Raw genomic sequence first — 27,995 nt, forward strand, 5'->3', positions numbered from 1 at the left:
TTTTCTGTGTTTGTTTATACAGGGAGATGTTGTCAGATTGTTCCATGCAGAACAGGAGAAATTTCTGACCTGTGACGAGTATCAGAAGAAGCAACATATTTTCCTTCGCACAACACTGCGCCAGTCAGCCACTTCTGCAACAAGTTCTAAAGCTCTGTGGGAAATAGAGGTATGGTGTGATGATTCTGATGTTGTTTTCCCTGCATTGGACTCGGAGACCTCACAATATTTAGCTCCCTAAGGATCGCTAAGGATTTAGCTCCCTAAGGAACACGAAGTATTCTTTTTATTACAATGCTACTGCACCTCCAAGGAGCTGGTATAGCACAGTGGGGAGGAGAGCCTGGCTGGGAGTCCAGAGTCTGTGAGGTCAAATCCCCACTCATATCTCCTGGGTGTAAAGGGCCAGCTAAGGATCACCACCACAGTGATTCAGGGGTTCATGTGCCCTGCCACCTGTGCAGCCCTGGGCAAGCTGCATAGTCCCAAGGAGCCCAGTTGCCCCCCAGCTGGCAGTTGCGGACAAGGAAGGGGCTGGCTGGTGCAGCTGTGGCAAGCTGAGCAGGCCTTAGCCAGCTGGGGAGGACTAGCCTCAGAGGGAGGCAATGGTAAACCCCCTCTGAATACCGCTTACCATGAAAACCCTATTCACAGGGTAGCCATAAGTCGGGATCGACTTGAAGGCAGTCCATTTCCATTTTCACTGCACCTCCAATGCAGTGGCGCTAAGAACTCATCTGTGATAGTGCTAAAAGAACTCGTATGTTATTTCCACAGGTGGTGCATCATGATCCATGCCGTGGAGGAGCAGGACAATGGAACAGCCTGTTCAGATTTAAACATCTAGCAACTGGAAACTACTTGGCTGCAGAAGTAAGATCCACAGTCAGTTGAATGCAGTAGAGGGTAAATAACAGTGGTAAACTGAACAGGGTAGAGCCTTTGCTGTTTTAGAATTGCCATGTGGCCAGCTTGGATGTTGGTCTGAAAGCATGGATGCTGCTGGAAAGCCAAACTGCCTGGGCACCCTGCTGTACAGTTAGCCACTTGTGTAACAGGCTTTCTGACTGATTTCGGCTGAGAAGAACCATTCTGTTATTGAGGAATTTCTCTGACATAGTTACTGCCAGTCTAAGCCACGTGGGCAGCCCCTCTTGTAAACAACCCTTTAGGGGCCCAAGCACCCTTGCAGTTCAGTTTCAGTTCTACCTAGAACTATCCTTTGGTGTGACTATCTGGGGAAGAGAGTGAGACTGTCCTGCTTCTTTGGCTGGGAACTCTAAACTTTCCAGTGCCTCAGGGCATGGTGGCTATTCCCACTGCACCCCACCCCTGCTTTTGACCAACAGAGCTGTAGAGAAATGTCAGCTGTGGAAAAGTCAACTCTTTTGTCATGATGCATCTCACCAATGGTGAAAGGGTGCCTGCCTTTGCGTGTGACATCAGGATTACATAGAAGAAAGTCACAGAATATGGTTCTGTATAGTTGAGTTGTGAGATTGCTCTGGTTTTCCCTGCAATATAAGAGTTTTGTTCTACTAGGCTCAACATCCCCTCAGAGCCCCCAAACTTTCTGTCATTCACTGAGGAGTTCTGGTGAGTCCTTTATTCCTCCAGGATAAAGTCCAGGACTCCTCTCACTATAAGGCACCCACACTTACCAAATATTATGTTTGTCTGACCATGTTTAGTTACAGAGCACCTCACAATTCCATCCCTCTATTAAGGGAGTTAACATCACTCCACTTACCACCGGTGGCAGCTCTACAAGATAGTTTGAGAAGCACACCTAGTTTACTTTGCAAAGCGGTTGTGCAAGGAAGTAAGCAAGCAGGGCATTCTGAGTCTCTCCTTCTGTCACACTGAGCATGCTCATACCCCTGCTTGTCTGTTTTGGCAAAAAAATTCTTTTTCCTGGGAATAATGAATTTGTCACACAGACAATCAAATCTGGCTACATGACGATACCATCAAGGTCAAACAAAGCTAATTCAGAACGAGTGCAATGGCTTCTGCATCACATTGCCTTCTCTCTGAATGGGAGCCTTGCTGCCTGAATGTATAAATGCTGGAAAATGTAGATGCTGCTGGATGGTACAGCAGTTGCCTGAATGCTTAGGGAGAGGGAGAGGATTTTGAGTCACTTCCCTGAAATATCAATGAAAGGCTGTGCTTTTTGTGGGTGGGCAAAATGTGTGCAAAATGTGCCCCCCCCTATACTGAGCCTTACCCCTCTCCTTCATTTCATTGTTTATTATCTTATGGCTGTTTGAAATTTGGACCTTACATATTTGCATTATTAAAAAACATGTACACAGGCATGCGGGCACTTTATGTGGGGTAGCTAAACTTCTGAATCATTCGGGCAAAGCAAAGGGACTGCTTATCTGCTCTTTTACAGCTCAGAAAGATTAGACTGTAGTGTGGATTATCAATAACGTCACACACAGCCATTGTTTGTTTTTGTTTCTGATAAAGATACTTGCCGCAGAATACAAAGAATAAACCACTGTATGAACAGTATATACAGGCTTGGGATCTGTAATCTATTGCCATTTTGGATTTATTTATTTATTTATTTTTGCTGGAGCCCATTCTCTTTGGAGGCAACCTGAAGCTTGCAGATTAAGTGGAGGAAACATCTTCTTTGCCATAATAGATATTTCTGCTTGTGGCAACTCCTCTATCTTTCAATAAGACGTTTGTGTAGGCTATTGTGTGTGTAGGGGGGTGTTTTTATTTTGTGGTTACATCCTTCAACATAGCTTCCTCTGCCAAGAAAAGCAATCTGTTTTCTCCTTCAGTGGAGCTCTTAGATGAAATCATCCTGGCCAGATTAAGGCAAAAATCTTGCTTTCTCTTGTAGTATAGACAGCCTGTCTTCAACTGGTAGGTCATGACCCATAGCCAGCAGCACCACCACCAATGAGTTTTGCTTCTTTGCCTCTTACTAATCAAAGGGGAGAGAATGGGAGAGTGGATTAGGAGAAAGGAGGCATGTGAAAAAAGGGTGGGGAGAGAAATACCTACATAGTTAAAAAAAGAATCAGTCTTGCGTTGAGGGCCTGAAAAAACATCAGTAGAGACCAGAAGTGGCTTGCCTGCTGAGGTGGAGCTGCAACACTCATTTCCTGACAGCAGTGTTACTGCCCCTTATTGAGTGCAGGTGCACTGGTGCAGCCAATGTGGTGCTCCTGTCAGGGCATCCACACTGTGCCAACTTCCCTGGCACCTTGCCCCTCTGCCTCTCCCTCAGAGTAATCCTCAGCAACATTGCTGCCAAGAAGCTAGAATCAAGCTGCCTCTGGTAGAGATGACTCTAGCTGAAGAATGAATGCCAGTTTCCCCCCTTGAGCTGACAGACAGGAACACACTTATCACCTTTCCTGAGGTGCATTTTATGGGTCTACAGGGCTGTTCAGAGGATTTGCAGGCACCGGAGCAGCCATCTCTCCTCTACAAATCGTTAATTTGCCCGGAGATGTTCTTGGCATCCTCCTTGACACAAGTGTGTTCTTTGTAGGCTTGGTTTAGTGCTCCAGGGGTGTGCCGTTTCAAACTTAAGGGTGGCTGTGAGGGCAGGGCAAGATTCTGTGTAAGGCTGAAAGACCTGCTTTTGGAACTTGAACTTGAACCAAGGCAATGTGCATGAAGAATATTTCCTGTGTTTACTTTTTTATACCTCATAATAATACCTATAGCCAACATAGCCAATGCTGATCACAGTATTGCCCCCTTTTTTATTCAAAGGGATTTGTGTCATGCATATCTGGTACACATAAGACCCATTTTAATAGCCACTCACTGTGTAGAACAATCACACATGACCCCATTCTTCCTCAAATGTCACCACAGGAGTGCTTTTCCATTGAAGCGATATCTGGAATTGAGGCTGCTTTCAGACATGGCACTTATTGGATTAGTTTAACGGATTAAAATGGTAGCGCTTTTGTCCCAATTTCTAAAATTCCTTTCACACTGCAGTTCCTGTTGCACAACTATCTTTCGCACAACTATCTTTCACATGGCTGCAATGAATGTCTTGTTTTCATCTCTCACCCATTATACACATGTGCACTGTAGCTCCCCACTGTGTAGGAAGTCTAAGATTTCATCCCATCGCCATGCAACCCCTCTCCATTTAGCATCTGACTTCTTTTTTTTCCAGTTGTGTAGACACAACGATGTGTGTGGGAAATGCTGCTGATATCCGTGCCTACACCGGAATTCTGGTATAATTTTCATCAGGCAACAAAACAAAACAAACCCCAGTACGCATGCCTAACAGGTGGAAACACACTGCATGCTGGGATGCCTGTCACATGAGCAGCTGTAGCTAGTGAAAAACTCCCATGGTTTTCCAGGTTCTCACGCTTGCAAATGGACTATTTCTGGTAATATTTTTCACGAAAATTAGTGCTAAATTTGCACTATATTCCACTAAAATTTCAGAACCAGCTTGTACATTGTATGAAAGATAAGATATTATGCACAAATTACCAGGTAAGAAATCATTAGAATAATGGAAAAAAGTGCGCTGTGAACGTAGCTTATCTGGCTTCTGACCATCCCAGCCATCAGGCTAATGAGTCTTTGACATCCAGGTACTGCAACTGGCATGCATTGAGGCCAGTCCCTGACCAAGAATAACTAGCTCTCCTCTGAGCCTCTTTTCTCTGTATTCTTAGTTTTGGGTCCAACTGCATATCTTGCAGTGTTCTGGGTCTGACAAGTCTCTTGGCGAACTATAGCATCAGCAGGTACCATCAAGCTGTGCAGAAATTTGACTTTGCACCTTCAGTGGTGGGAGAGGGGATTCTGAAAAGACATTGTGCATGTTTGAAGTCTCCATGCTACGACAATTACTGTCTTATGTCAATCTATTTGGATGTCCTAATCAAGTAAATATTGCCATATTAAATGCCAATAACCATTGTTCCAAAGGATTCTGATGAGTGGTCTGTTGGTCAAAAGGAAAACTGAAAGGTTCCACCGAAGAAGTTTTGAGTAGCCTTGAACTCCTCCTTAGGAGCCTAGAATCAGCTAACCGTTATGGAAGTTATGGCAGAAAAAATAGATACCTTGCAAAACGCAGTGGTGATATATAGTAAGTAATGATCACAGTGTGCTCCAAAACAAAATGAGGTATTTGTCTTCTTCCTGAGGATCTGTGCATCGCCTATAATAATTTTCAGGCCAGGACATTGCTGCTGTACACGTTTAGTGTATTGAAGACTATTGTTTCTCACTAGTCAAGTACATTTGTGCCTTGAAGCTTTTCTAGATAGGATTTTGGAACCTCCCCATCTAAGAGAACTGAAGGGGCAGAACTTATTATTCTGTGGACCTCAGCTTTCATTTTCCCATTGATGAGAAGGTGGAGCTTCCTTTTTAAAAATTTAATTTAATAAAATGCATATACTGCTTGAGTGTAATAAAACCTCTAAGTGGTTTACAAAGCCCTTCAGCACCCTTGTGTAGCTCTTTCTTTTCTCCATGACTTAACAGAAGCAAAGGAAATTATATAAACTGGTCAAATATATGTCAATTTGCATAGCTTGCTGAGCTTGGGATAGATACCTCAGTGCAGAATTTTGAATTTATTCTTTTCAGCATATCATGCAATCAGTCCTGACATTATAGTGTATGTTAGGGATGGATGAATCTGTCAGTTTCAGTTTCTGATTTTTCCAATCTTAAGATCTGTTTGGCAAATTTTGGTGTCAGTCCTCAAAAAAAATTGATCAGCATTTCAGTATGCATTTATGTATTAATTTATTAATTTAAATAATTTATACTGTATGCCGCTTAGTACTGCAGTTTCTAAGCAGTGTACCATAGGGATACAGGAGAAATACAAAAGGGTCTTCTCCTAATATACACATTTTGCAAGCAATTTCCCCAAATGTAGCGCATTGTTGTATGTTGTTTTCATTAATATGTGCATTTTTATGCACACTGTCCCTTAATACTTTTGTACACATTTTTTTGGTTGGAAAACAGCACCACAAAATTTGGAGAACTGATGATTTCATAGGATAGCTGCATTTTGGTTTGGGTCTTGTTTCAGGAAGTGTATATGTGAACCACACCAGATCTTTCTTCCATCTCTGTATGTTCACTGTCCACATTTGGGAATTCTCCCCGTTCCCCCTCTTTTGCCCCAAAGCTGTGCACCCTCGACCTGAAAACACTTCAGATGCTCCGAGTATCCATGCAGCTGTGTGTTTCCCATGACCAAATCTAACCTCATTTGTCTAATCACCTGGATAAAAGCCTCTTTGAACTGGGTGGCAGCTTAATTGATTGTTCCAAGCTACAGCAAATGCAGACACATGCGCCTTTCCCTATTCGCTCTTCTGGAAAGCACATACACAGTAATACTACTAGTGCTGTTCCTGAACCACTGAAGGTATTTGATTTTGTATACGAGGGCCTCAGATTCTAAGATGCTGTATTTTGTATGTAAAATGACATTCTGCCTAATCATATGCATGTTTACTCTGAAGCGAATCCCAACTAGTTACTGTAAATCAGAGCTTACTCGTGAGTGGATTGGACTGTGGCCATGTTATTTTACTTTGCACTTTTAATTTTGTAAAAAGTCATGAGATGGCTGCTTTTTCATTCCACCAGACCAACTTCAGAGTTTGCATACTGATTAAAACTTTTGTCTACTTTGTGGGAATTTTACCTCCAGCTTTTTACTCCAAGAGGAACACCCATGGTGACTTACAGTATTTTAAAGCCAATATTGTACAAGAAGGAACCACTAAAATCCAGTAGCTGTTGGTGTGGTGAGACACAGCTGCAGAGCTGCCCTCCTGACACTGCCCTCCCTGCAGCTTACCAAGATGGGGGGCAAGGGTCAGGGCTGTGCAAATGCACAGGCAGGAGCACTGGACTGGCTCTGCTGGTGTGTCTGTGCAACCTCCTGCCCTTGCTGCTGCCCTGCTTCTCCCCTCTTCAAGTAAGCTGCAGCGATGCTGCTGTTGGGAGGGTGGCTTTGTCCCACCATGGCAGCTGCTAGTGCAAAAATCTTAGTAATGTGGCAATTAATGATGTGACAGCAGAGCAAGATAATTTTTTAACAAACTGTAAGGAGATGAAAATCAAACAGAGTGCTGCCTAAACAAAAAGGAACTTCACCCTAGTGGGGAAAGATTGTAAGTGAAGAGGCAAGGTGAATATCTTGGGGCAGGGAGTTCCGTGATCTAGGCTAGGGATTACTCACCAGTATGGTGCCCATGGATGCACCTGTATCCACAGATACCTTACCTGGTGCACCCCCCTCGAGGACACCTCCCCCACACTGAAATTATGCTTGAAAGAAGCCTTCTATTTTATTTATTTATTTATTTATTGCACTTGTATACCACCCCATAGCCGAAGCTCTCTGGGCAGTTTACAGCAACCAAAAACATTAAAACAAATATACAATTTAAAACACATATTTTAAAAACAATTTAAAACACAATTTTAAAATTTAAAACAATATAAAAACAATTTAAAACACATGCTAAAATGCCTGGGAGAAGAGGGAAGTCTTGACCTGGTGCCGAAAAGATGACAGTGTTGGCACCAGGCGCACCTCGTCTAAGAAATCGTTCCATAATTTGGGGACCACCACTGAGAAGGCCCTCTCCCTTGTTGCCACCCTCCAAGCTTCCCTTGGAGTAGGCACCCGGAGGAGGGCCTTTGATCTTGAACGTAGTGTACAGGTGGGTTCGTATCGGGAGAGGCGTTCCATCAGGTATTGTGGTCCCAAGCCGTGTAAGGCTTTATAGGTCAAAACCAGCACCTTGAATTGAGCTCGGAAACATACAGGCAGCCAATGCAAGTGGGCCAGAATCAGTTTTATATGTTCAGACCGTCTGGTCCCTGTTACCAATCTGGCCACTGCATTTTGCACAAGCTGCAGTTTCCGAACCATCTTCAAAGGCAGCCCCACATAGAGTGCATTGCAGTAATCTAATCTGGAGGTTACCAGAGCATGGACAACTGAAGCCAGGTTATCCCTGTCCAGATAGGGACGTAGTTGGTCTGCCTCATCCACAATTAAATTGTGAATGAGGGAGATCTTATTATGCACCAATCTGGCATTTAGCAGCAGCATCCGGAGGCCTGAGAGCTGGCTGATAGGGCAACCAACAAACCTAATACAATAGGTTGCAATTTGTGCTTGGTTGCAGTGTGTGTATGGTCCCAATAACAGTTTTTCCTGATAGCAAAGGTGCCCATGGGATCAAAAAGGTTGGCAACTCTTGACTAGGCTGCTCCTTTTCCGTTAAAGCTGCTACCTCAGCTGTTTTATATCATGCAAAAAGAATAATATGCCACCAGATGGCAGTGCACACTCACTGCTTAATACATTGAGCTTTGGAGTATTCCTAATATTCTAGGAGTGTTTGTGTGTCTGAGTGAGGAGGCACAGAGATTGAGACAGATATGTTTGCAGAACCATTGATTTTCTATTTAGCTTCCTTGTGGTTTTGAGCTGGGATTTCCAGAGGTTGTGTCAAAATGATCCCTTAGTTTAAGCAAAAATTAACAAACCAGGCCACAACACAGCCTTGCTTAAAGTTTGCAGAGAAATCTGATAAAATGTTATATGTTGGGCTAGAATAGGGTTTCAAGAATTCTAGTGCAAGCCAAGAAGTTTATTCTTCGGTGTCTTCAGAAAGATACTGAAATGCTGTGCTTAAATGCAAGAAGGATAGTTGGCAGTGATTAACTTCAAATGTATAATTACCTAGTGCACCCTATAAAATAATCGTAAAGTATTGTAATGGAATTGAAAAATACAACAATGACAAATAAAACTGTACAAAAATAAATGAGAGCAGGATTCATTTAACAAACACAACAAGGTCTTAGCTAGGGCCAGCCCTACAATTTTTGAAAAATGAGGGGACTGTTTCGAGCAACTGAATGGGCAGCAAGGTTACTTTTTAATTTTATTATTAGTGTAATTTTTAAACCAAAGGAGAGGTGCTTCTGGGATTGTTTGCTTCAAGGACAAAAATAACTTAGCTAGTCCTGAGTACTGTGCACCTTGACTGGGGGTGGGGTGCCTTTTGCTGTTCTGCCTCAGGCAGCAAAACATCTTCAGCTTGTTCTGGGTTCCCTGTAGAGATATGAGGGCCTGGAAAAAAAGCAGCAAAATTCGAGGGGGTGGGAATGACAGACAGGTTTTCCCCCTTCCACTCCAAAATTGGGAAAACATTTGGGGGGCATTTTTTCTGGGGGTTTTTTGCGTTTTTCCTGGGTCTGCACATCTGTAGTTCCACAGCATGAACTTGAAGATCCACAATTCATCATTCTTGAACATTGGTCAAGCTGGATGGCCTTCTGGAGAGCCACAGGTTGCCCACCCCTGCACTATGCCATAGCTAACAGCAACCATGTCTTAAAACTTTGGTTTAAAGCTAAACATGATTAGCATTAGTGTTGATGCAGAAAATGGAATATGGAAAACAAACAAAAAGGATGGGGGAAGGAAACAGAAGGGAGTTGTGCAGTGCTCCTAGTTTCTTAACTGTGGTTAAAAGCTGGGAAATGTTATGACTGTACTGGGCCTAAATGCCAGGCAGACTAGCACAGTTTTGCTGTCTTTGACTGAAAGGAAGGAGGTGCACTAATTTCCATTGGCAAGGGATGCCACTCTGTGGGAGCTGCAAGAGCTCCTTGGATTATTTTTCTGTCTCTGTAATGCTCATCTGCTAAAAGAGCCAGGGGTGCCTAAAATATATGTCTTAAATCTTTAGGCAGAATAATGTCCAAAAGGTTTTTCTCCTGCTTTGAGAGCTTAAAACATTTTTAAAAGAATATTCAAATTCTTGGCTTCAAATAGAAGTCAGATATCAACTTCAGTTTGTTGGACTTGCTAATTTCATAACTAATATGGTCAAACTGATTGAACAAACCAGAGTCAAAAGTTTCAGCTGTGCATACAATCTATACTTCAGTTTTGGAAAAGGTGCAGATTAAAGCATGAGTAGTTTCCTAGGGAAAAAAATCCTCAGGCTTTTCTTTTACTAATTTGAGAGAGCCTTTCCTTCCTTCCTTCCTTCCTTCCTTCCTTCCAGCGGGCCGTATTCTTATCTTCCCAACTCCCCCTGGACCAAATTTAATAGGTGGGCAAGGCCACCCACCTGTCAATTACCTGATGTCACAATAACATCAGGTGACCTGGCACTTTGAAGCACCAACCATTGATGGTTGGGATTTTGAAGTACAATACAGGGGCTTGCAAAGATCCTGGCTTCCGAATCAATCAGCTGATCAACAGCACTTAAGAAGTCTCTTTTGTCCCAGCCCAATTACCTTTTTACCTGCCTATGCTTGACATCGTAAATGATGTCACATGATTAGCAGGTGAGTGCAGTTTGGCCGAAGTTGTCTGGCAGGCAAACTGGGGAGGTCCTGTGGGCCTAAATAGGCCTTTGGGTTGAGGTTCCTCACCCTCTTTCATTCCATTTATGAATTGCTTCCTATGAAACATTTCAAAGTGATGTATATATACCTGTCCAGCAACACAGTGGGCTGTTGTCCCAGTAAGCAGCACTGACTCACCTGCCTGGGGATCAAGTTCATTGAATGGGAGAAAAAGCAAGAATTGTGTCATTATGGATCAGAAAACTGATCTTCTTACCTGTAGGACTGGCATAAGACACTTTGGGGCAGAACAGCAAACAGTGCACTCCACCAAGCAAGGTACCAGTGCCCAAGGCTGACTGAGTTATTTTGGTCCCTGAGATAGAAAATCCTGCAAGCACCTCTCTATGGGAGGAAAAAATACTGTTAATACATTAAAAACTGAAAAATTGCTGTCTTTTCACAAATCAGGCAGTCCTGGGTGTTTCATAGCACTCTAAAGCAACACAGGCTGGCTTCGAGGTTGTGTGGTCTGCCCCACCTCCTGCTTCACTAACTAGAATTCCTGAGGTCCAGTGATGTGTGTTAAAGTTTCAAAGCAGGAATGCATACTTAGGCTCTCTAAAAAGTTAAGATGTAACTAAACTGTGCTAAGTAGTGCAGAGAATGTATGCTTGCTTAAGCATATATGAAGTGCCTTTTTCTGTCCAAGGTCGATCTAGTCATAGGAAACAATGGAAGCTGCCTTATACAGAATCTGAACATTGGTCCATCTAGCTTAGTATTATCTTCACTGACTTGCAGTGGCTCTCAAGAGTTTTAGGCAGGGGTCTCTTCCAGTCCTACCTAGAGATGCTGGGGATGGAATCTGGGCCATTTTGCATGCAACACACATGCTGTACCACTGAGGTACAGTCCTTCAAGCATCCTTGGGAAGAATCCAAGCAGGCACTAGGTGGTCTACTGGAAATTGGCCGATAATCCATTGGTATACTACAATCTATCTTTTGCCCATCTGTCCTTTAGAGCAAGAGTGCCTCTACCCTGGCCCAGATGCCACATCAACCCCCCTGCAATTTTTCTGCCCTCCCAAGTCCCTACTAATTTTGACCACTGAAGGGAAAAAAAGGGGGGGAGAAATAAAGTAGATACAGCACTGGGGTCTGTCCTGCCCAGAGTCTGAGAGACGAGACTGAGACTGGAATTAATTCTTGCTTTATTAGAGTAATGGTTACATCAAGAGCAGTGCGCTTCATAGACCTATCTATGCTGACTCACTACAGAACCTGACTAAGCTACCTAGACATTTTCTGCAGCATGTGGAGTAAGTTGATTCAGCACCCCAGTCAGGGGGGTACTGCCTTAAGTAGGAAAGGTCTTTGCCCTTGATCTCTGACTCCTTCAAAGGTCCACCTTCTGACGACCCTTTTCTTGCAGCGTCTCGTGCAGGGCGAGGGGGGGGCAGCGAGCCTCCGCCTGCTGATCTGACAGTACAGGCTCACTAGGTGCCGGCTCGACTCCAGGGGGCAAGACACCCACTGGCGGGGAAGCGTTTGAAGTGCCAGGCAGGGAGTCCTGGGTGGGTGGAGTTGGCGCACATGCGAGGTCTTTCCCCAATGGCTCTGTTGGGGCGCTTGTAGGTGGAGCAAGCTCTGTGTTGGCGGGAGGACTGTCCATGGGAACTGGTGGGCTGTTGACTTCACCCCCTCACTCAGTGCCCTCAAAAGCCTCATCCACCTCTGGCTCTTCTCCCTGACCTATCCGGAGAAGCTGGGGCTCGACCAACTCCCCTCCCTGCTCCTCCTGGGGGAGCTGGGGCTCAACAGTGTGCTTAAAACCTCTCTACCCAGTCCAGTGTCCTGAAGGAGGATACATATTGTTCCCTTCCTGATCATCAGACTGATCATCTGAAGATTGGAGAGGGGGCAATATTTCCCCTCCCCAGATGATCTGCATGGATCAGCTGAGGAGGGGAGGGCGATGTGTTCTGTGTCCAGATGAGTGTGTGTATGAGAAGGATGGGGGAGAGGGGTGGTGACATCTACCACTGGCAAGCAGCCAGTGCCTGAAGGATGACTGAGAGTGAATGTAGGTCAAAAAAGGTTAGCCACCCCTGTTTATTATAAGATTCAAAGCATTTTGTATACAATGCTGTAAAGTTTACAACAACCCTGCAGGGAAGTTAGTATTTTTGCCCCCTTCTTGTGTGGGCGTGGATAGGCTTGCCATTTGGTGAGGTCAAGGCTGAGGAAAGACTTGACCTGAAGATTTCCGGCATCACAGCTCAATTTCTGCATCAGATCTCAGAGACGTGGATAAACTGAATCTCAGTTTAGACATCACTGGCATTCCCCAGTGAGTTAATATGGGAGCAGTATTCATTTGAATATCTATGAAACTTTTGACTATGTGTTAAGTCCTTTGAGAGAATTGAAAGCTAATGGGGTGCTATTAGCAGTGAACAATGCCAACCTAATGAAGATGAAAGGCTTGGAAATGTGTGGTTTTTTAAAAAAAATTATTTTGCGCCTTCGCCCTTTTGATTGAGTGCTGCGCATTTGCGGCTGAGCACCAAATACAGTGGAAACTTTTTTTTTCAGTGGGATCCTTTCATTCATGACCTCATAGTATTTTCTTATTGATTCCTGTTACTAAGCCAGCTGTTAAAATATTCACTGAGCAAGAACTGGCCAATATAAGCGAGATTTTCTAGAATAGATAGATGATGTGTGCCTGTCCTTCGAAGACAAAACATATTCAAGGTCATTGTGACTTTTTGAAAAGAACCTTGGTGCCTGTTCTGAAATACCCTGTCATGCACTGCAGCTGCATCCTCATATATGGGTGTAGCATTATTTTTGAAATGAGAGGTTTTTTTACAAGCCCTTTGTCACTGTCAGAATTTGAGAAGCAATGAAGTGGAGCTGAGGGGAATTTGCTTGGGAGGCAGCTGTAGTAGTGAGCATGTAATCCTGGACCCAACTCCCAATGTCTTAACCATGCTAAAAAAGCAAGTACTGTCAGAGTCTCTTTCCCCCTATTAAGTTAAGCAGATGTTTCCTAGGAAGCTGTAGTGCTCTCTAAGGCCTCTCTGAGGCTCACACACAGCCAACAAAATGGATGAATTTATTTTTGGCCTCTATCATTTCACGCTGCCGGTTGGGTCTGAAGTGGTATAGGTTAGAAATAGGGCTGCCACTACATTTCCTGAACTAGACTTTAGTGTCTTAGTTTCCAGACTGGCATGTAAAAGACATTATTCTTATAATATGTGTAAAATGAAGGAATAGCAATTTGAAAAAGAATATGAAAGTACAGGGAAAGCTAATTTTTATAGGTTTTGCCTTCTTGAGTTGAACACTAAGGTGTGCTCTTCTGCACCCATGGACTCTATGTGTGACTATTCAGCGCTGTTAATAATACTGTACAATAATATTGCTTAGGACCCAGAACTATTGAATTAAGCAGATTAATTAAGGTAACAAATTAAAATCGGTTATTCTAGATGTCTTGGAAAAGCACAAGTCAGTTTTCCCCCCTCCGTCCTTAGTAGACCTCTGCTATAACTGAAGTCGTGATGCCAACCTGTATAGGTGGAAGGGAAAATACTACCTCTGCAAGATGTGGCTGAAACTGTTTTCTTTGAAATACTTGAAATATAGCAGGACCAATGAAGAAGTATAAAATTACAAAAAGAGGTCCATTAATTTTTTGCTATTAAAAAGCAAAAAAATAAGCATGCTTATTACTCCATCAAGCTCCTTAGGCAGGTGGTTAATCATATCAGTGGATTTGTGAAGTAAGCATTGGGAAACCTGTGAAAAGCTGAAGCAGGTGCTGAACATTGCAATCGGTATCTCAAGTACTAGCAAGTGACATGTATTTCAGCTCTACGTAGAATCGCATCTGTGTATACAGTGCATTGTGGAGAATAATGTGACCTTATTTCTTGCTTTCTTTTGTGTGTGTGTGTGTGAGAGAGAACACTTAACCCTTGTAAAAGAGATACTTTTTTCATTGATTAATCTTCCTTTCAATATAACATGTTAACTGTTACTTAATGCACATTTTGAAGCTTCAGAGGTTACAGAAATGGGCTGTGTTTCTTTTAAAAAATATTTGTTTATATTTATTTTATAAAAAACTTATAATTCAATAACATGTAAGAATTAAGGCAATAGAAAAATTACAATTGAATGAAAATTAAACTTACGAAGAAAAAAGGAGGTACCAATTTCAGGTCATTGCCTTCACAATCCCTCTGGTCTATGAGTTGCTGTCTTCTGCATTTCACTTCTTGGACCACTAGTATGAGTGTGGTGGTCAGAAAAAGATATGACAGGGTGTAGAAGACTGGCTGAAGGGAGGTCCGTCCCCCCGTTATTCTCTCAGCCTAAGCAACCCTGGGTGTTTTGGTGACTTCATCCCAGGTCTGAAAGTCCTGCTGTTGAATGTTGTGTCAATAATTGGTAAGACTTCAGTCTTCCACGATTTGATCCTGGATAGACACGCTGACCTGGCGTCATGTAACATCTAGGAGATACAGTATAAAAGACTTCTTGCTTGCTTCTGGATGAGATCTTTGGAGGGAATTCTGCTTTGCATCCCACAGTTGTTTGAGGGTAGGCTAGCGTGCATGTGGGATTGGACTTTCTCCATGATGGTGCCTACATGTTTTGGAATTCTGTTCCTCCAAAGGCATGGTTGGCCTCCTCTGTTACCTCCTCATGATAGATGGTGAGGACCATCCTTTTCTATTGGGCTCTTTCTGACAACCAAGTTAGTGTTCCAGCCCCCTGGCTCTGTGTGTCTAGATATGGTTATTATGTATTTAGCTTTTCTGATATAATTTGTTTATAGGTTTGAATGTTATTGTTGTATTTTTGTGTTTTAACTCCTCTGTGCTGCTTTAGAAGCCACTGAAAAGCAGCATAAAAATAAGTTTTAACACACTGGCTGTATTTGGATACTCATCTATAGCTTCATAAACCATGATTTATGAAGCCATCAAAGAGTGATGGTGGCTGCATGCTTCCCCCTCCTATCATGCACCAGTTTTGGCATTCAGATCCTGGCTTACATTAATTCTTTATAATGTCCAGACCAAGAAACTCGGCTAATGCATGCCAGGATCTCCATAGTGAAGCCAGTGTGTAACTGGAATAAGGGGAGGATGAGAGAGGGATGTGTTGCCACAGTGCTTATCCATGGCTTCAATCGTTAGCAACTGAACATGGCTATTGTGTGGCTCATGGCAATAGAAGAGTCCTGCAATTGATAATTCATCCTAGGTAACGTGTGTGTGTGTGTGTCTCTCTCTCTGTGTGTATGTGTGTGAGCGTGTGAGCGTGTGAGCGTGTGAGTGTGTGAGTGAGTGAGTGAGTGAGTGAGAGAGAGAGAGAGAGAGAGAATGAATGGATGAATGAATGGATGAATGAATGAATGAATGAATGAATGAATGAATCAGAGTTAGCCAATGTGGTACCCTCCGGATGTTCTTAGACTGAACTCCCTACTTCCCTGACCATTTGCCGCATTGCGGTAGTCCAACAACTTCCGGAGTTGACCACGTGCACCATCTTTGGTATATACAGTACATACCATCCCTGCTATATTATTTATTATTTATTTATTAGATTTATGGCCTGTCCTTCCTTCCAGGTGGAGCCCAGGGCATCATATACAGTATCCTGGACATATTTGGATCTAGTAAAGATCATACCTGGGATCCAAAGATGCTCGTGGGCTCCCGTGCATGGGAGAGGGACTGTCTGATTGTGTCATTGCACTTCATTGAACATACTGCTCCTTGACAGTTGGGTGTAGCTCTTTGTTGGCTGGAGGGTGAGGAGAGGTTATAGTAGGAAAGGAGGACTGAAACGCATTGAGTGCACGTGGAACACTATTCATGGCCTTTTAAACCCAGGCCAACATCTTTAGTTTAAAATCAGCCTTTAAAAAAATAACACTTCTCCAAATTTTAATAGAAGTGCTTTCTTTTTGCAGCTTAATCCACACTATCCAGATGGTAGTAATGCGGAAAAGGCTGTGGTAAGTGCAACTGCTTCTTTAAATATAATGTGGCAAAATGCTTCCTTGCATAATCCAATCTAATTAGAAAGAAGACTGTGACATTTGGGCTCTAGAAACAAATGGCGTACAATATCTATAAGGAATTTATTTCTGTTGCAGAGCTAGGAGTTTAGAAATTCTGGGTTGATGTGACTTTTGCATTTTATTCATTTATTTTAAAACTTGGCAACAACTTTTCCTGACAAAAGTCATCCAAGCAATTTGCAACAACAAAAAATGTGAACCCTCCCCCGAAACTGATAAACAGACTAAGCAAATTTTACAATGTGCTGTGAGTTGGCTTAAAAAGAAATGTCATGATGCCTCTTCAAACATACATATAAAGAAGGAGTTGGAGCAGTTTCTTTTGAGAGGGAATTCTGGACCTGGGAAGCCACAACAGCAGGGGGTGTTAATCGGTGGCCCTCCAGATGTTTCTGGACTTCAACTCTCATAATCCCTGATCATTGGCCATGCTGGCTGGGGATGATGAGAGTTAAGAGCCAAAAACATGGAGACGGCCACAGGTTCCTCACCCCTGCACTACAGAGAAGACCCTGCATCACATCCCAATGTATAGAAAAAAGCGGAATCAAAAGAAAACCTGGAAAGATCTTCTGAGGCCCTGTTCACCTTTTAAGGCTATGGTCTGTACTTGTTACCCTGCAGTATTATACCATGCATTTCACCTGGACAATAGGATTTAATTGCACTGTCCAACTCAGGGGTAGCTAACATGGTACCCTCCAGATGTTGTAGGACTCCAATTTGGGGGCCAAAAATAACACCCATGCACCCTATTCTACATGGCCAATGGTCAAGGTTGATGGCAGTTGTAGTCCAACAATATCTGAAGGGCCACAGGACTGCCATGTCTGCTCGAAGGGTTTTTTCCCCAGTTGCATGCACATTTAGATATGTGTAAATGTTACCTTGCATTGCCCCACAGCAGAGATGTGAAGGTCTTCAAAAAAACAGGAAAAATTGGGGGGAAACCCAGTTTTTGGCCATTTCCCCCCTGAATTTTTCTGGTTTTTTTCCAGAAAAAAAAGAGAGGAAAAAGGTCAAATTAAAAAAAAATCCTCCAAATTTTTCTGGATTCCCCCCCCCAGACCTTCACATCTCTATCCTAAAGTAAAAAAATCCTGTATGATTTGTTTCATTTTCAAGGTGAATCAGAAGGTGAAATGAGTTGAACAAGTCAATAATCCCTGGCAAGATAAAACGTTCTTTATTCACTCGGTTGCTTTTATCCGGGGCTAAGTTATTATGTAAACAATAGGAGGGTTTCCAAAACTTTTAAGTCGTTTTTAGACATATTAAGAAGAAGAAATCATTTAGTGTGCAATGCCAAATGGACACCTGTTAAAAGAAAGTTCATATGACCGTTTCATTTGTAGATGGATGGTCTGGGAGTGTTTATTTCTTTCTTTTGGCCCAAATTGCATTTTGCCTGTACCCAGGCCACTTTAACAAGACAATATATGGTGTCTTATGCTTTCCCCTCCCCCAAATAACCTTGAACCAAATCCATTTGCTACAGCTGCTGCTCATCTGTACACCTATTTCACCTCTGGACTAGCAATTCAGGATGTAATGCTATACACACTTATCTTGGAGTAAGTCCCATGGAATCCAGTAGTTCTGAATAGATATTGTAAGGGACCAGATGCCTTCTCTCTGTGGCCCTCTGTGATAGACTAAGGGTTGCTAGTTGCTGATCAAGAGCAGTCCATGGGCACATTTCTTCCCTACCAGAAGCAGCTTGCTTGGTGGGACAGAGTTGTAACACTAGCCTCTTGGCTTCTGTGTCACTATCAATTACCAGGAGAGAGAGAGGGCGAGGCAGTGGGGAGGTTGGTGCAGTGTGGAGACACCCGCAGGAGCATCTGGTTAGTTCTGCCAGTGTGTTTGCAAAGCCCTGACCTCCCCACTACCTTGCCCTCCCCCTCCTGGTAAGCAGCAGCAACACTGCTGCCCGGAAGGTAGTGTTGCAGTTTTGCCCCTTCAGGCGAGATGCTTCTGCCCTCTTCTCCTCCCCTTTATCCCACTTAAAAGCTAATGCCTAAATTGAGAGAACCCAGTTAGTTATTGAATGTGGGATCTCTCTTCATGGGAATATTATTTCCATGTTCTGTACCAATGGGAGAGTGGAGGATAAGCGGAAAGGGAGTACGTAAGCGTGAGCATTGCTCCCGATTTCATTGCATGTATGTTATAGATGACTGGAGAATAACATCCAAAGAAGTGGACACAGTACAGTAATTGGTATCTTGGATAACAATAATCCAAAGTCCTGTTTAAGCTGTGTTTCTGTCCCTTCTTTTGTGCCATGGAGAATGATTGGACATTTCTGGCCACTCTCCTGTTTTACTCTTGTATTCAAGAGGGGAAAAACCTTGGAAACCGTATCCTTAGGCTTCCAGTGTTCAGAACCTGGAACTGAGCTTTCTCAAACCCATTTGAAAAATTCTCAGCCAAAAGAAGATAATGATACAATTACTAGCTTCTATGTCTATTATATCCTCTTTCTGAATGAAAGGGTAATATTCCCCTTATGTATATTTTTTCTCCTCTGGAACCTGTGAGAGTTGCATGAAGGCCGCCTTGTAATTTCCAAGCCATTATCAGATGGGTTTTTTGCCACCTTTTAAAGGTTAATAGGTTATGACTTCCGGGAAGGGTGACTTAGCCTGTGCCTGCTTTTGAGACGGGCTCCTGCCTCAAAAGAAGCTTATTCAGATATATCAGTCAGTTTTTTTTTTTTTTTTTGACTGATTAAACTTCTCCCGGGTAGGGAGAAACGAAGAGATTAACCTCAAAGCCTATTTTTGTTGGGACGACCAGATCTCATTAATTTATGGGACGAGGTCCAGCCGACGAAGGTGGGACGGATTTTCAACAACAAGCTCTATCTGATAAAGCGAACGTTCATCTTATCTTCTAAGAGAGAACGCACTAACAGGCAAGCACCCTTCTTTCTATATTTTTCTTTTACTTGACTTAAATTGTTGCTGTTTAAAAGAGATTTGCCAGATTGATCGGTTTTTGACATCTCACTGGGGAGCCATAACTTCTCTCTGCTACTCACTAATTAATAGCTTATCTCTGTTTTTGTTGCAAAAAGCTGTCCTGGATTTGCATTCTAAAGATATACACAGAAGAGGGATTTCTATTCCAGATTTTTATTTTGAAGAATATTATATTGTCTGAGACTACTCTCTTTTTGGTCTATTTTATTTTGACGAATCTGTTTCCTGACGACCGCCATTAATTGTTTCGATCCTGGGAACTGCATTTTGTTTACTTAAGCATGGAGAGATAAGGCTGTCTGCTTTGTTTATACTGTGATGTCACCAAGTTTGGAGTATTAACCCAATTGTTGCTGAAATAAGAAGTGGTTTTCCTATATTTTTCTTTTAAAATGGCAATTAAGAAAGTGGCTGAGAATCTGGAAATAACTATGTTTCAGAAAATAATGGATGAGATTGAGATAACGAAACAAAACCTGCGACAGGGTTGTAAGGAGCTGAAAATTGAATTGAGTAAAATGAAGCAGGAGATTAAAGATATAGGGGTCCCTGTGAGAGAGGTGACCCTGGAAGGGGTCCCTGTGAGAGAGGAGACCCCGGAGATTGGAACAAACGTGGAACAGGAAAAAGATTTGGAGTCTATGGACTTTAGAAACAAAATCTATTGTTTGGAGACACAGGAGATTAAAGACATAGGGGTCCTTGTGAGAGAGGAGACCCTGGAGACTGGAACAGGGGTCCCTGTGAGAGAGGAGACCCTGGAGACTGGAACAGGGGTCCCTGTGAGAGAGGAGATCCCGGAGATTGGAACAAACGTGGAACAGGAACAAGATTTGGAGTCTATGGACTTTAGAAATAAAATCTATTGTTTGGAACTCAATGTTATCTCTGAAGAAATTAATGAAGATTCTAGAGATAAAGTTATCAATGGCATGGATAATCTTCTGGACTGGAATGATGTGATGGAGCCCAATATAGAGAAAATCTATGGAATTAACTGCAGCCATGTGACAATGGAAAAACTTTCAAGAGATGACCCAGTGTATTTTGAAAAAAAGAACAGAGATATGATTTTACAGCAGTATTTCAGCAACCTATTCAGAATGGATGGCAAGAAAATATTTGGGATAGAGGTAATTCCCATCAGACTCTTACTATATGACTATGGCTTTGACAGCAAGATTATTATGGAATACTGATAATGGAAGATTGGATACTGAAATTACTGGACTTAACAAGACTACTGAAGATGGAAGATGGAAAATGGAACTAATAGGGATAATAGAACAATGGCTACTGAAATTACTGAACCTAACAGATTCTGATGTGATGGATTAATTGAAATGTTTATTTTGACTATGGTTATGACAATAAGATTATCATAATTAGTAATGAGATGGATTAATCGATATGCTTATCTGGAAAAAAAAATTGATAGATATATTTCTTAAAGAATTGAAACCTCTCTTTGACTTTTTGTGGAAAGAATAAAGTAATGTTTATGAGATTTGATGATTAAGTAAGATAACTACTGGAGGAAAGTGATTTTATAATATGACTTAAGAGACAGGATTGTTATATATTATAGACTTATAACTGATTTGATCTTTGACAAATGGGAAGTCAATATTTTACTCTTTATTTTTTATTTTTGTTTTTTTTTTCTTTTTTTCTTTTTGTTTAACTATTTTTGATTTTGTTTTTTGTCTTTGAATGTTTTATGATTTCGTCTTGTATGTTTTATGAAAATCTGAATAAAAATTATTGAAAAAAAAAAAATAAAGGTTAATAGGTTATAATGTATAGTGCATCAAACATATGTAGAATTCTGTCAGATCTTTTATTAAACCACAAATTGGTGTTTTTGTGATGCAAAATTATTTCTGATCCGTCAGACATACGTATGTCACCATCAGGGACACATGAGGAAATGTCAGAACAGCTTGGACCCTGCACTTGTTTACTCTTTCAGGAACGTATTTGCTTTTTGGATTGATTCCAAGGCTGCAGAATGCATATGGCTAGTCAGGCCTGCACAACTTGTGACCCACGCAGCTTGTAGCTCACTATCCACCTCTCGTGGCCCAACGAGATCGTGATAATCCACAACCTTTTTGTTTATTGCCTGGAACTGCAAAAACAGGCAGTTTGCAAAGCATTTGGCAGGCCACAATGCATGACTGGTGGGTTGCAGGTTTTTTCTTAGGTCAAAAACTGTGCAGGCTAACATTGTATAAGGCTAAGTATGGTATACTGGAGCAGACCCACTTTCCAGTGAGGTAGAACCCTTCAGTCTCAAATGCTTTGAACAGATATGGCCATATCCAGGACCAGATCAAAGTTGGTAGCAATCCTGAGGAAGTTTGAACTGGGAAGGGGGAATTTTTTGCTGCCCTGCCCTGCCAGGCAGTAGAGGGCACAATGCAGTGGGAAGTTTTCCCAACTCCATTGAGATGAATGGACCACGGCAGTCATAGAATCATAGAGTTGGAAGGGGCCTATAAGGCCATCAAGTCCAACCACCTGCTCAATGCAGGAATCCAAATTAAAGCATACCCGACAAGTGGCTGTCCAACTGCCTCTTGAAGGCCTCCAGTGATGGAGAGCTCACCACTTCCCTAGGTAATTGATTCCATTGTCGTACTGCTCTAACAGTAAAGTGTTTCCTGATGTCCATTCGAAATCTGGTTTCCTGCAACTTGAGCCCATTATTCCGTGTCCTGCACTCTGGGACGATGGAGAAGAGATCCCAGCCCTCCTGTGTGTGACAACCTTTCCTGTACTTGAAGAGTGCTATCATATCTCCCCTCAGTCTTCTCTTCTCAAGGCTAAACATGCCGAGTTCTTTCAGTCTCTCTTCATAGGGCTTTGTTTCCAGTCCCCTGGTCATCCTTGTTACCCTCCTCTGAATCCTTTCCAGTTTGTCTGCATCCTTCTTAACGTGTGGTGTCCAGAACTGGACATAGTACTCAAGATGAGGTTGAACCAGTGCCAAATAGAGGAGAACCAATACTTCATGCAACTTGGAAAGTATACTTCTCTTAATGAAGCCTAAAATAGCATTTGCCTTTTTGCAACCACATAACTGTTGGCTCATATTCAGCTTGTGATCAACAACAATCCCAAGATCCTTCTTGCATTTAATATTGCTTAGCCAAATATCCCCATCTTATAACTGTGTATTTGGTTTCTTTTTCCTAGGTATAGAACATTGCATTTGCCCCTGTTAAATTTCATTCTGTTGTCTTCAGCCCAATGCTCCAGCCTATCAAGATCCCTTTGAATTTTGTTTCTGTCTTCCAAGGTATTAACTATCCCTCCCAGTTTTGTATCATCTGCAAATTTGATAAGCATGCTCTGTACCTCCTCATCCAAGTCATTAATAAAAATGTTAAAGAACAGTGGGCCCAGGACCAAGCACTGTAGGACCCCACTTGTTACCTTCCCCCAGTTTGAGAAGGAACCATTGATAAACACTCTTTGAGTATGATTCTGTAGCCAACTGTGGATCCACCTGATGGTTGTTCCATGAAGCCCATATTCAGCTAGCTTGCAAATCAGAATATCATGGGGCACTTTGTCAAAAGCTTTGCTGAAGTCGAGATATATTATGTCCACAGCATTCCCACAGTCTACCAGGGAGGTTACCCAATCAAAAAATGAGATAAGATTACTCTGGCAGGATTTGTTCTTGATAAATTCATGCTGGTTTCTAATAATCACTGCATTGTTTTCCGGGTGCTTAATAGATTGACCACTTTATAATCTGCTCCATAATTTTCCGAGGGATCAATGCCGGGCTGACTGGTCTGTAGTTCCCAGATTACTCCTTTTTGCCCTTTTTGCAGATAGGGACAACATTAGCCCTCCAGTCATCCAGCACTTCACCCATCTTCTGCTATTTCCCAAAGATTTCCCAAAGACAGTGGTTCTGTGAGTTCTTCAGCCAGTTCCTTCAATTATCTAGGATTCAGCTCATTGGGCCCTGCAGATTTGAACTTGTTCAAAGTAATTAGGTATTCTTTGACCAATTGTCTATCAGTCTCAAGCTGCAATCCTGTCCCTTCAACTTCATGTTTCCCGGGAGGGTCATAGACCCTCTTTTGGGAGAAGTCTGAGCCAAAGTAGGAATTGAGCACTTCTGCCTTTTTTTTGTCGTCTGTTATCATTTTGCCATCCTCATTGAGTAGCTGTACCACCATTTCTTTTCTCTGTCTTTTAGTATGGATGTACCTGAAGAAAGCTTTTTTGTTGCTTTTAGCATCTCTCGCTAACCTCAGCTCATTCTCAGCTTTAGCCTCCCTGACACCATCCCTACAATTCCATGCTACCTGTCTGTACTCTTCCTTTGTGGCCTAGCCTTCTTTCCACTTTCTGTATGTGTCCTTTTTTGTTTTCAGGTCATCTCTAAGCTTTCTGTGAAGCCAAATTGGCTTCTTCTGTTGTGTTCCCCCTTTTATCCTTGTTGGAATTGCTTGCCATTGTGCTTTTAGAATTTCCTCTTTTAGAAACTCCCACCCATCTTGGACTCCTTTTCTCATTATGGTCACTTGCCATAGAACCTTACTTACCATTGTTCTGAGTTTATTAAAATCAACTTTCCTGAAGTCCAGGGTACTTGCATGGCTACTCGCAGCTTTTGCTTCCTTTAAAATCAAGAACTTAAGTATCTTGAGTTCACTTTCCCCCAGAGATCCTGTAACTTCCACTTCTCTATGAAGTCATCTCTGTTGGTTAGAATCAAGTGAAGGATAGCTGATCCTCTGGTTGCTTCCTCCACTTTCTGTCAGAGAAAGGTATCTCCAACACAAGTCAGGAATTTCTTGGAGGGGCTGTGTTTGGCAGAATTTGTCTCCCAACATATATCGGGTAATTGAAGTCCCCCATTATTACTACATCATGCCTCCTTGAACCATTGGCAATGTGCTTTGCAAAAGTTTCATCCTCATCTTGTCCTTTATTGGGTGGTTGGTAGTAGTCTCCAACTACCATGTTACTTTTATTCTTTGCCCTATTAATTTTAATCCAGATACTCTCGGTGGAACTATCAAGCTCATCCTCCTTATTTCTGTGCAGGGATATATATTTTTAACATATAGCACGACTCCACCTCCCTTTCTATTCTTTCTCTTCTTTTTGAACAAGTTACAGCATATCCTACAAAAGCTGTATTCCAGTCATGGGAGTCATCCCACCAAGTTTCAGTTATATCTATCAAGTCATATTTACTCTCCTGTATTAAGATTTCAGGTTCGTCCTGTTTGTTTCCCATACTCTGGGCATTAGTGTACAGACATCGAAGACCAGGTGATTTATGGCCTGGCCTCCTTCCTACATTTTTATGAAGACTATTACTTGGCCCCATTAGAGACATTACCTCAGTTCCTCTTACTGTGCACAAGCCTTTGTTAGTCGTTACTGCAAGTTTACATCTCCCTTCCTGTTAGGATTCAGTTTCAATCTCTCCTGATGAATTTCTCCATGCTGTGGCCAAATACATTCTTCCCAGTCCTTGTGACTTGCAACCCATCACTTGCCAGCAGTCCATCTTCCAGGAAGTGTAGCCCGTGGTCCCAGAATCCAAATCTCTCAACATCAGCACCACCTTTGTAGCCAGTCATTCACCAGGAGTATTTTTCTTTCCCTTTCCTCTCCTCTTCTAGGTACTAGAAGGATGGACGAGAAAACTATCTGGGCGCTAAAGTCCTTGAGTTTCCTTCCCAGAATTTCAAAGTGCGATGTAATTTCTTTCATTACCAGAAGAAGCAGGACAGCAGTGGCTGTGCAGAACTGTGGAGACTTAGGATGGAGTAGGATAGCATTGCATCAGTGCAGCATCCTCCAGAACTGTGTGGTGCACCAGAAACATGTATCAGGCCTCAGATCTATCCACTGAGATCTTTTAGGCTGTGAAGATTCATCTTCCAAGCACCTTTGCATTAGATGTTGTTTGCCAAATGTACACAATTAACAATTCAGTCTGTGTAGCGCTAGTGGTGCAGTCATTTATTTATTTTTAAGACTCAGTTGGAAACTGGCTTTGCGATTAAAGTCAGAGAGCAAAAATGAATAGGAAAACATCCTCAGTGCTCCAGAATGGCAGCACATGTCTGAGCGTGCACATGCTGACATAAATTCAGTTGTTAAACCACTCAAGGTTTTGCAGAGGGGAATAGACTCATATGCATGCACTTGCATGCTGATCCTGGAATTTTGCTTATGATTATTATTCTGTTGATGCACACATGTCTTGGTCAGCTCCGGAAAAGTATATATTGTTTCTTACAGAATGTCTCTGTCTCCCCCTCCCCACTCCTCTTAACAAAATTTGCAACATGGTGTCTCTGGTAAAAAATAAGATGACTCACAAAAAATACGATGACTCACAAATGAGTCAACACTGAAAGGTGTTACAGGAGACTAACTGCTGTGCTGTCTGCCAAGCTCCAGTAATGTTCAGGAGTGAGACTGCCCATTAATTTGCTCTGCTTGCTGTTCATGTAGACTTGAGGAGAAAAACAGGAATGGGAGAGTGGGAACTCATCTAACCTAGTGGCCTCTGAGCGCTGTTATCGCTGCATGAGATTGCTGGCTTTGTAAGTTCCTGTTGAAGTCGTTTTAACACAGAGGCACCAGATGATGCTTGATTTATCATATGTTTCCAGAACTCTGGTGGTTGTTAAAATTAATTTCAGCTTCGTTATGTACTGTAGCTTAATGTATTCATGGAGCAAAAGAACATTAAGACTGTGTGTGTCTATGCTACAAGAGGTGGCTTTTACCTGTCGGAAGTATAGAATTATAGGACACATTTCAAAAGAATGATTCTGTAAAGTCTGATGCACCTCTGCACCATAATGTGGGTTTAGCTACATATGCAGGAAAACCATGCGTACTACAGATTTCTGGTGGGGCAATAATACAGTTGAATGTCTTTCTACAATAACCCCAATCCCCCCAAAAATGCATATAGAAAACTGGTAAAATACTAGGTTAAATTCTTCATCCAGACCCACTGTCTTTCTGTATGCAGGTTTGTTTTTTTTAAAAAGCAACAACTTGGAGAGCACTGAAGCTTATGATTCCTTCCCCAGGTAATCTGATGTTGTACAGTCCAAAAAAGGCTGTGCTCCATGATTTTTCTGCCTGTGTCAATTGGCTATAATATCTAGCTAGGGCCTGCATCCTCTGTGTTCTGATCCAGGGACACTCCACATCCTCCTTTGACCTTGTGAACAATTTGTCCATGCTGAGAATTATAATACGGGCTTCCTGGCTGACCTTATGCTGTATCTCAGTAGCAAAATGTGCAGTGTAGGATTCATATAAATGGAGCACATGTCATGGACAATCTCTTTTGCCAGGTAGAATGCCCTTGGTGGTAGGGGGACAAAAGAACAGTCTTTCTTGATGCTCCCTGCTTCCTCTCCATCTTTTGTCTTTGTCCTCTTTTAAAGTGAGTGCTGTGCAGTTGCATTCAGCAGGACTGAAAGACTCTGCCAAACACCCAGCAGGCTTAACGCACCTCATTTCATTGGCCTCTGACCTATTTGTGTGGAAAAGGCAGATTGCATCCCAACATCCTGAGGCAGGTTGCTCTTTCTGTGTTGCATATGACAAAAGAAGCCTACAAAACCATTGTAGTACCCCAGATGATTGCAGAACTTACAACAGGATTCTGTGTAAACCAAACCATCCTTGTTCCTCCTCAGCAGAGAGACAGTGAACTCCTCACTTCAAAGAAGAAACGACAGGCAGGGGAAAAAATTATGTATACGCTGGTGTCTGTGCCACATGGAAATGACATTGCCTCTCTTTTTGAACTGGATGCTACTACCCTTCAGCGAGCTGACTGCCTGGTTCCAAGGTACTATCACATATATAAACCTCTGTGTGTGTGTGTGTGTGTGTGTATCTTCCTGACGCATTCACAGCAAGCGTAGCAGGCAGCTGAAGCGAATGAATTGCAGTGTGAACACTTCAGCTGCTCTTCTCAGTGGCGATGGTGGCGGTAGCAGCAGGCAAAGGGGGATGGGAGGCAAACTGTAGCTGTGCTTGACTCAAGGCTGGAAGGAGGGGTGAAGGAAGGAAAGAAACAAGGCCAAGGTACGTTGGGCGCAAGGCTGGGGTGGGGGTGGGGGAGGCTGGTAAGTGACTCACACAGAGGCAGTGGCTTACTGGACAGCAACACCAGCCTCAGCGGGAGGCTAGTAAGCAGCCTAGGCAGGGCAGTACCTTTGCTCCAGGCCAGGGGAGGTGGAAGGCCAGTAAGTGGATAAGGCAGGGTGACATCCTGGGCAGGTGGGGTTGGTAAGGTTTGTGAGTGCCTGTGGGAGGGGAATGATTTGTGAGTGCCTGCATGTGTATGTGTGTGTGAAAGAGAGTCCCTGTGTGTGTGTTTGGGAGTGCCAGGGGGGTGTTTAGGGGTGCCTGGTGTGTGTGTGGTGCCTAGGCTGTTTATCTCTCTTTGTGTGTGTGGTGTTGGGGTTCCGTGTGTATGTGTGTGTATGTGTG

General features: G+C 42.7%; 1 protein-coding gene across 3 annotated transcripts in view; it reads left to right on the forward strand.

Annotated features, from left to right (window-relative positions):
- The window catches only part of ITPR2 (inositol 1,4,5-trisphosphate receptor type 2), a 345,272-nt gene that overhangs the window by 61,119 nt on the left and 256,158 nt on the right, over positions 1 to 27,995 (forward strand). For 2 of the 3 annotated variants that reach the window (XM_061582221.1, XM_061582223.1), the window contains 4 exons: positions 23 to 169; positions 778 to 873; positions 16,384 to 16,428; positions 27,194 to 27,348. In XM_061582221.1, coding sequence (XP_061438205.1) covers positions 23 to 169; positions 778 to 873; positions 16,384 to 16,428; positions 27,194 to 27,348 — 443 coding nt within the window. The remainder of the gene's footprint in view (positions 1 to 22; positions 170 to 777; positions 874 to 16,383; positions 16,429 to 27,193; positions 27,349 to 27,995) is intronic. The other variant, XM_061582222.1, reaches the window with a different exon arrangement.

Source organism: Rhineura floridana, chromosome 8 (genome assembly GCF_030035675.1).
Source record: "Rhineura floridana isolate rRhiFlo1 chromosome 8, rRhiFlo1.hap2, whole genome shotgun sequence".
Taxonomy (NCBI): Eukaryota; Metazoa; Chordata; class Lepidosauria; order Squamata; family Rhineuridae; genus Rhineura; species Rhineura floridana.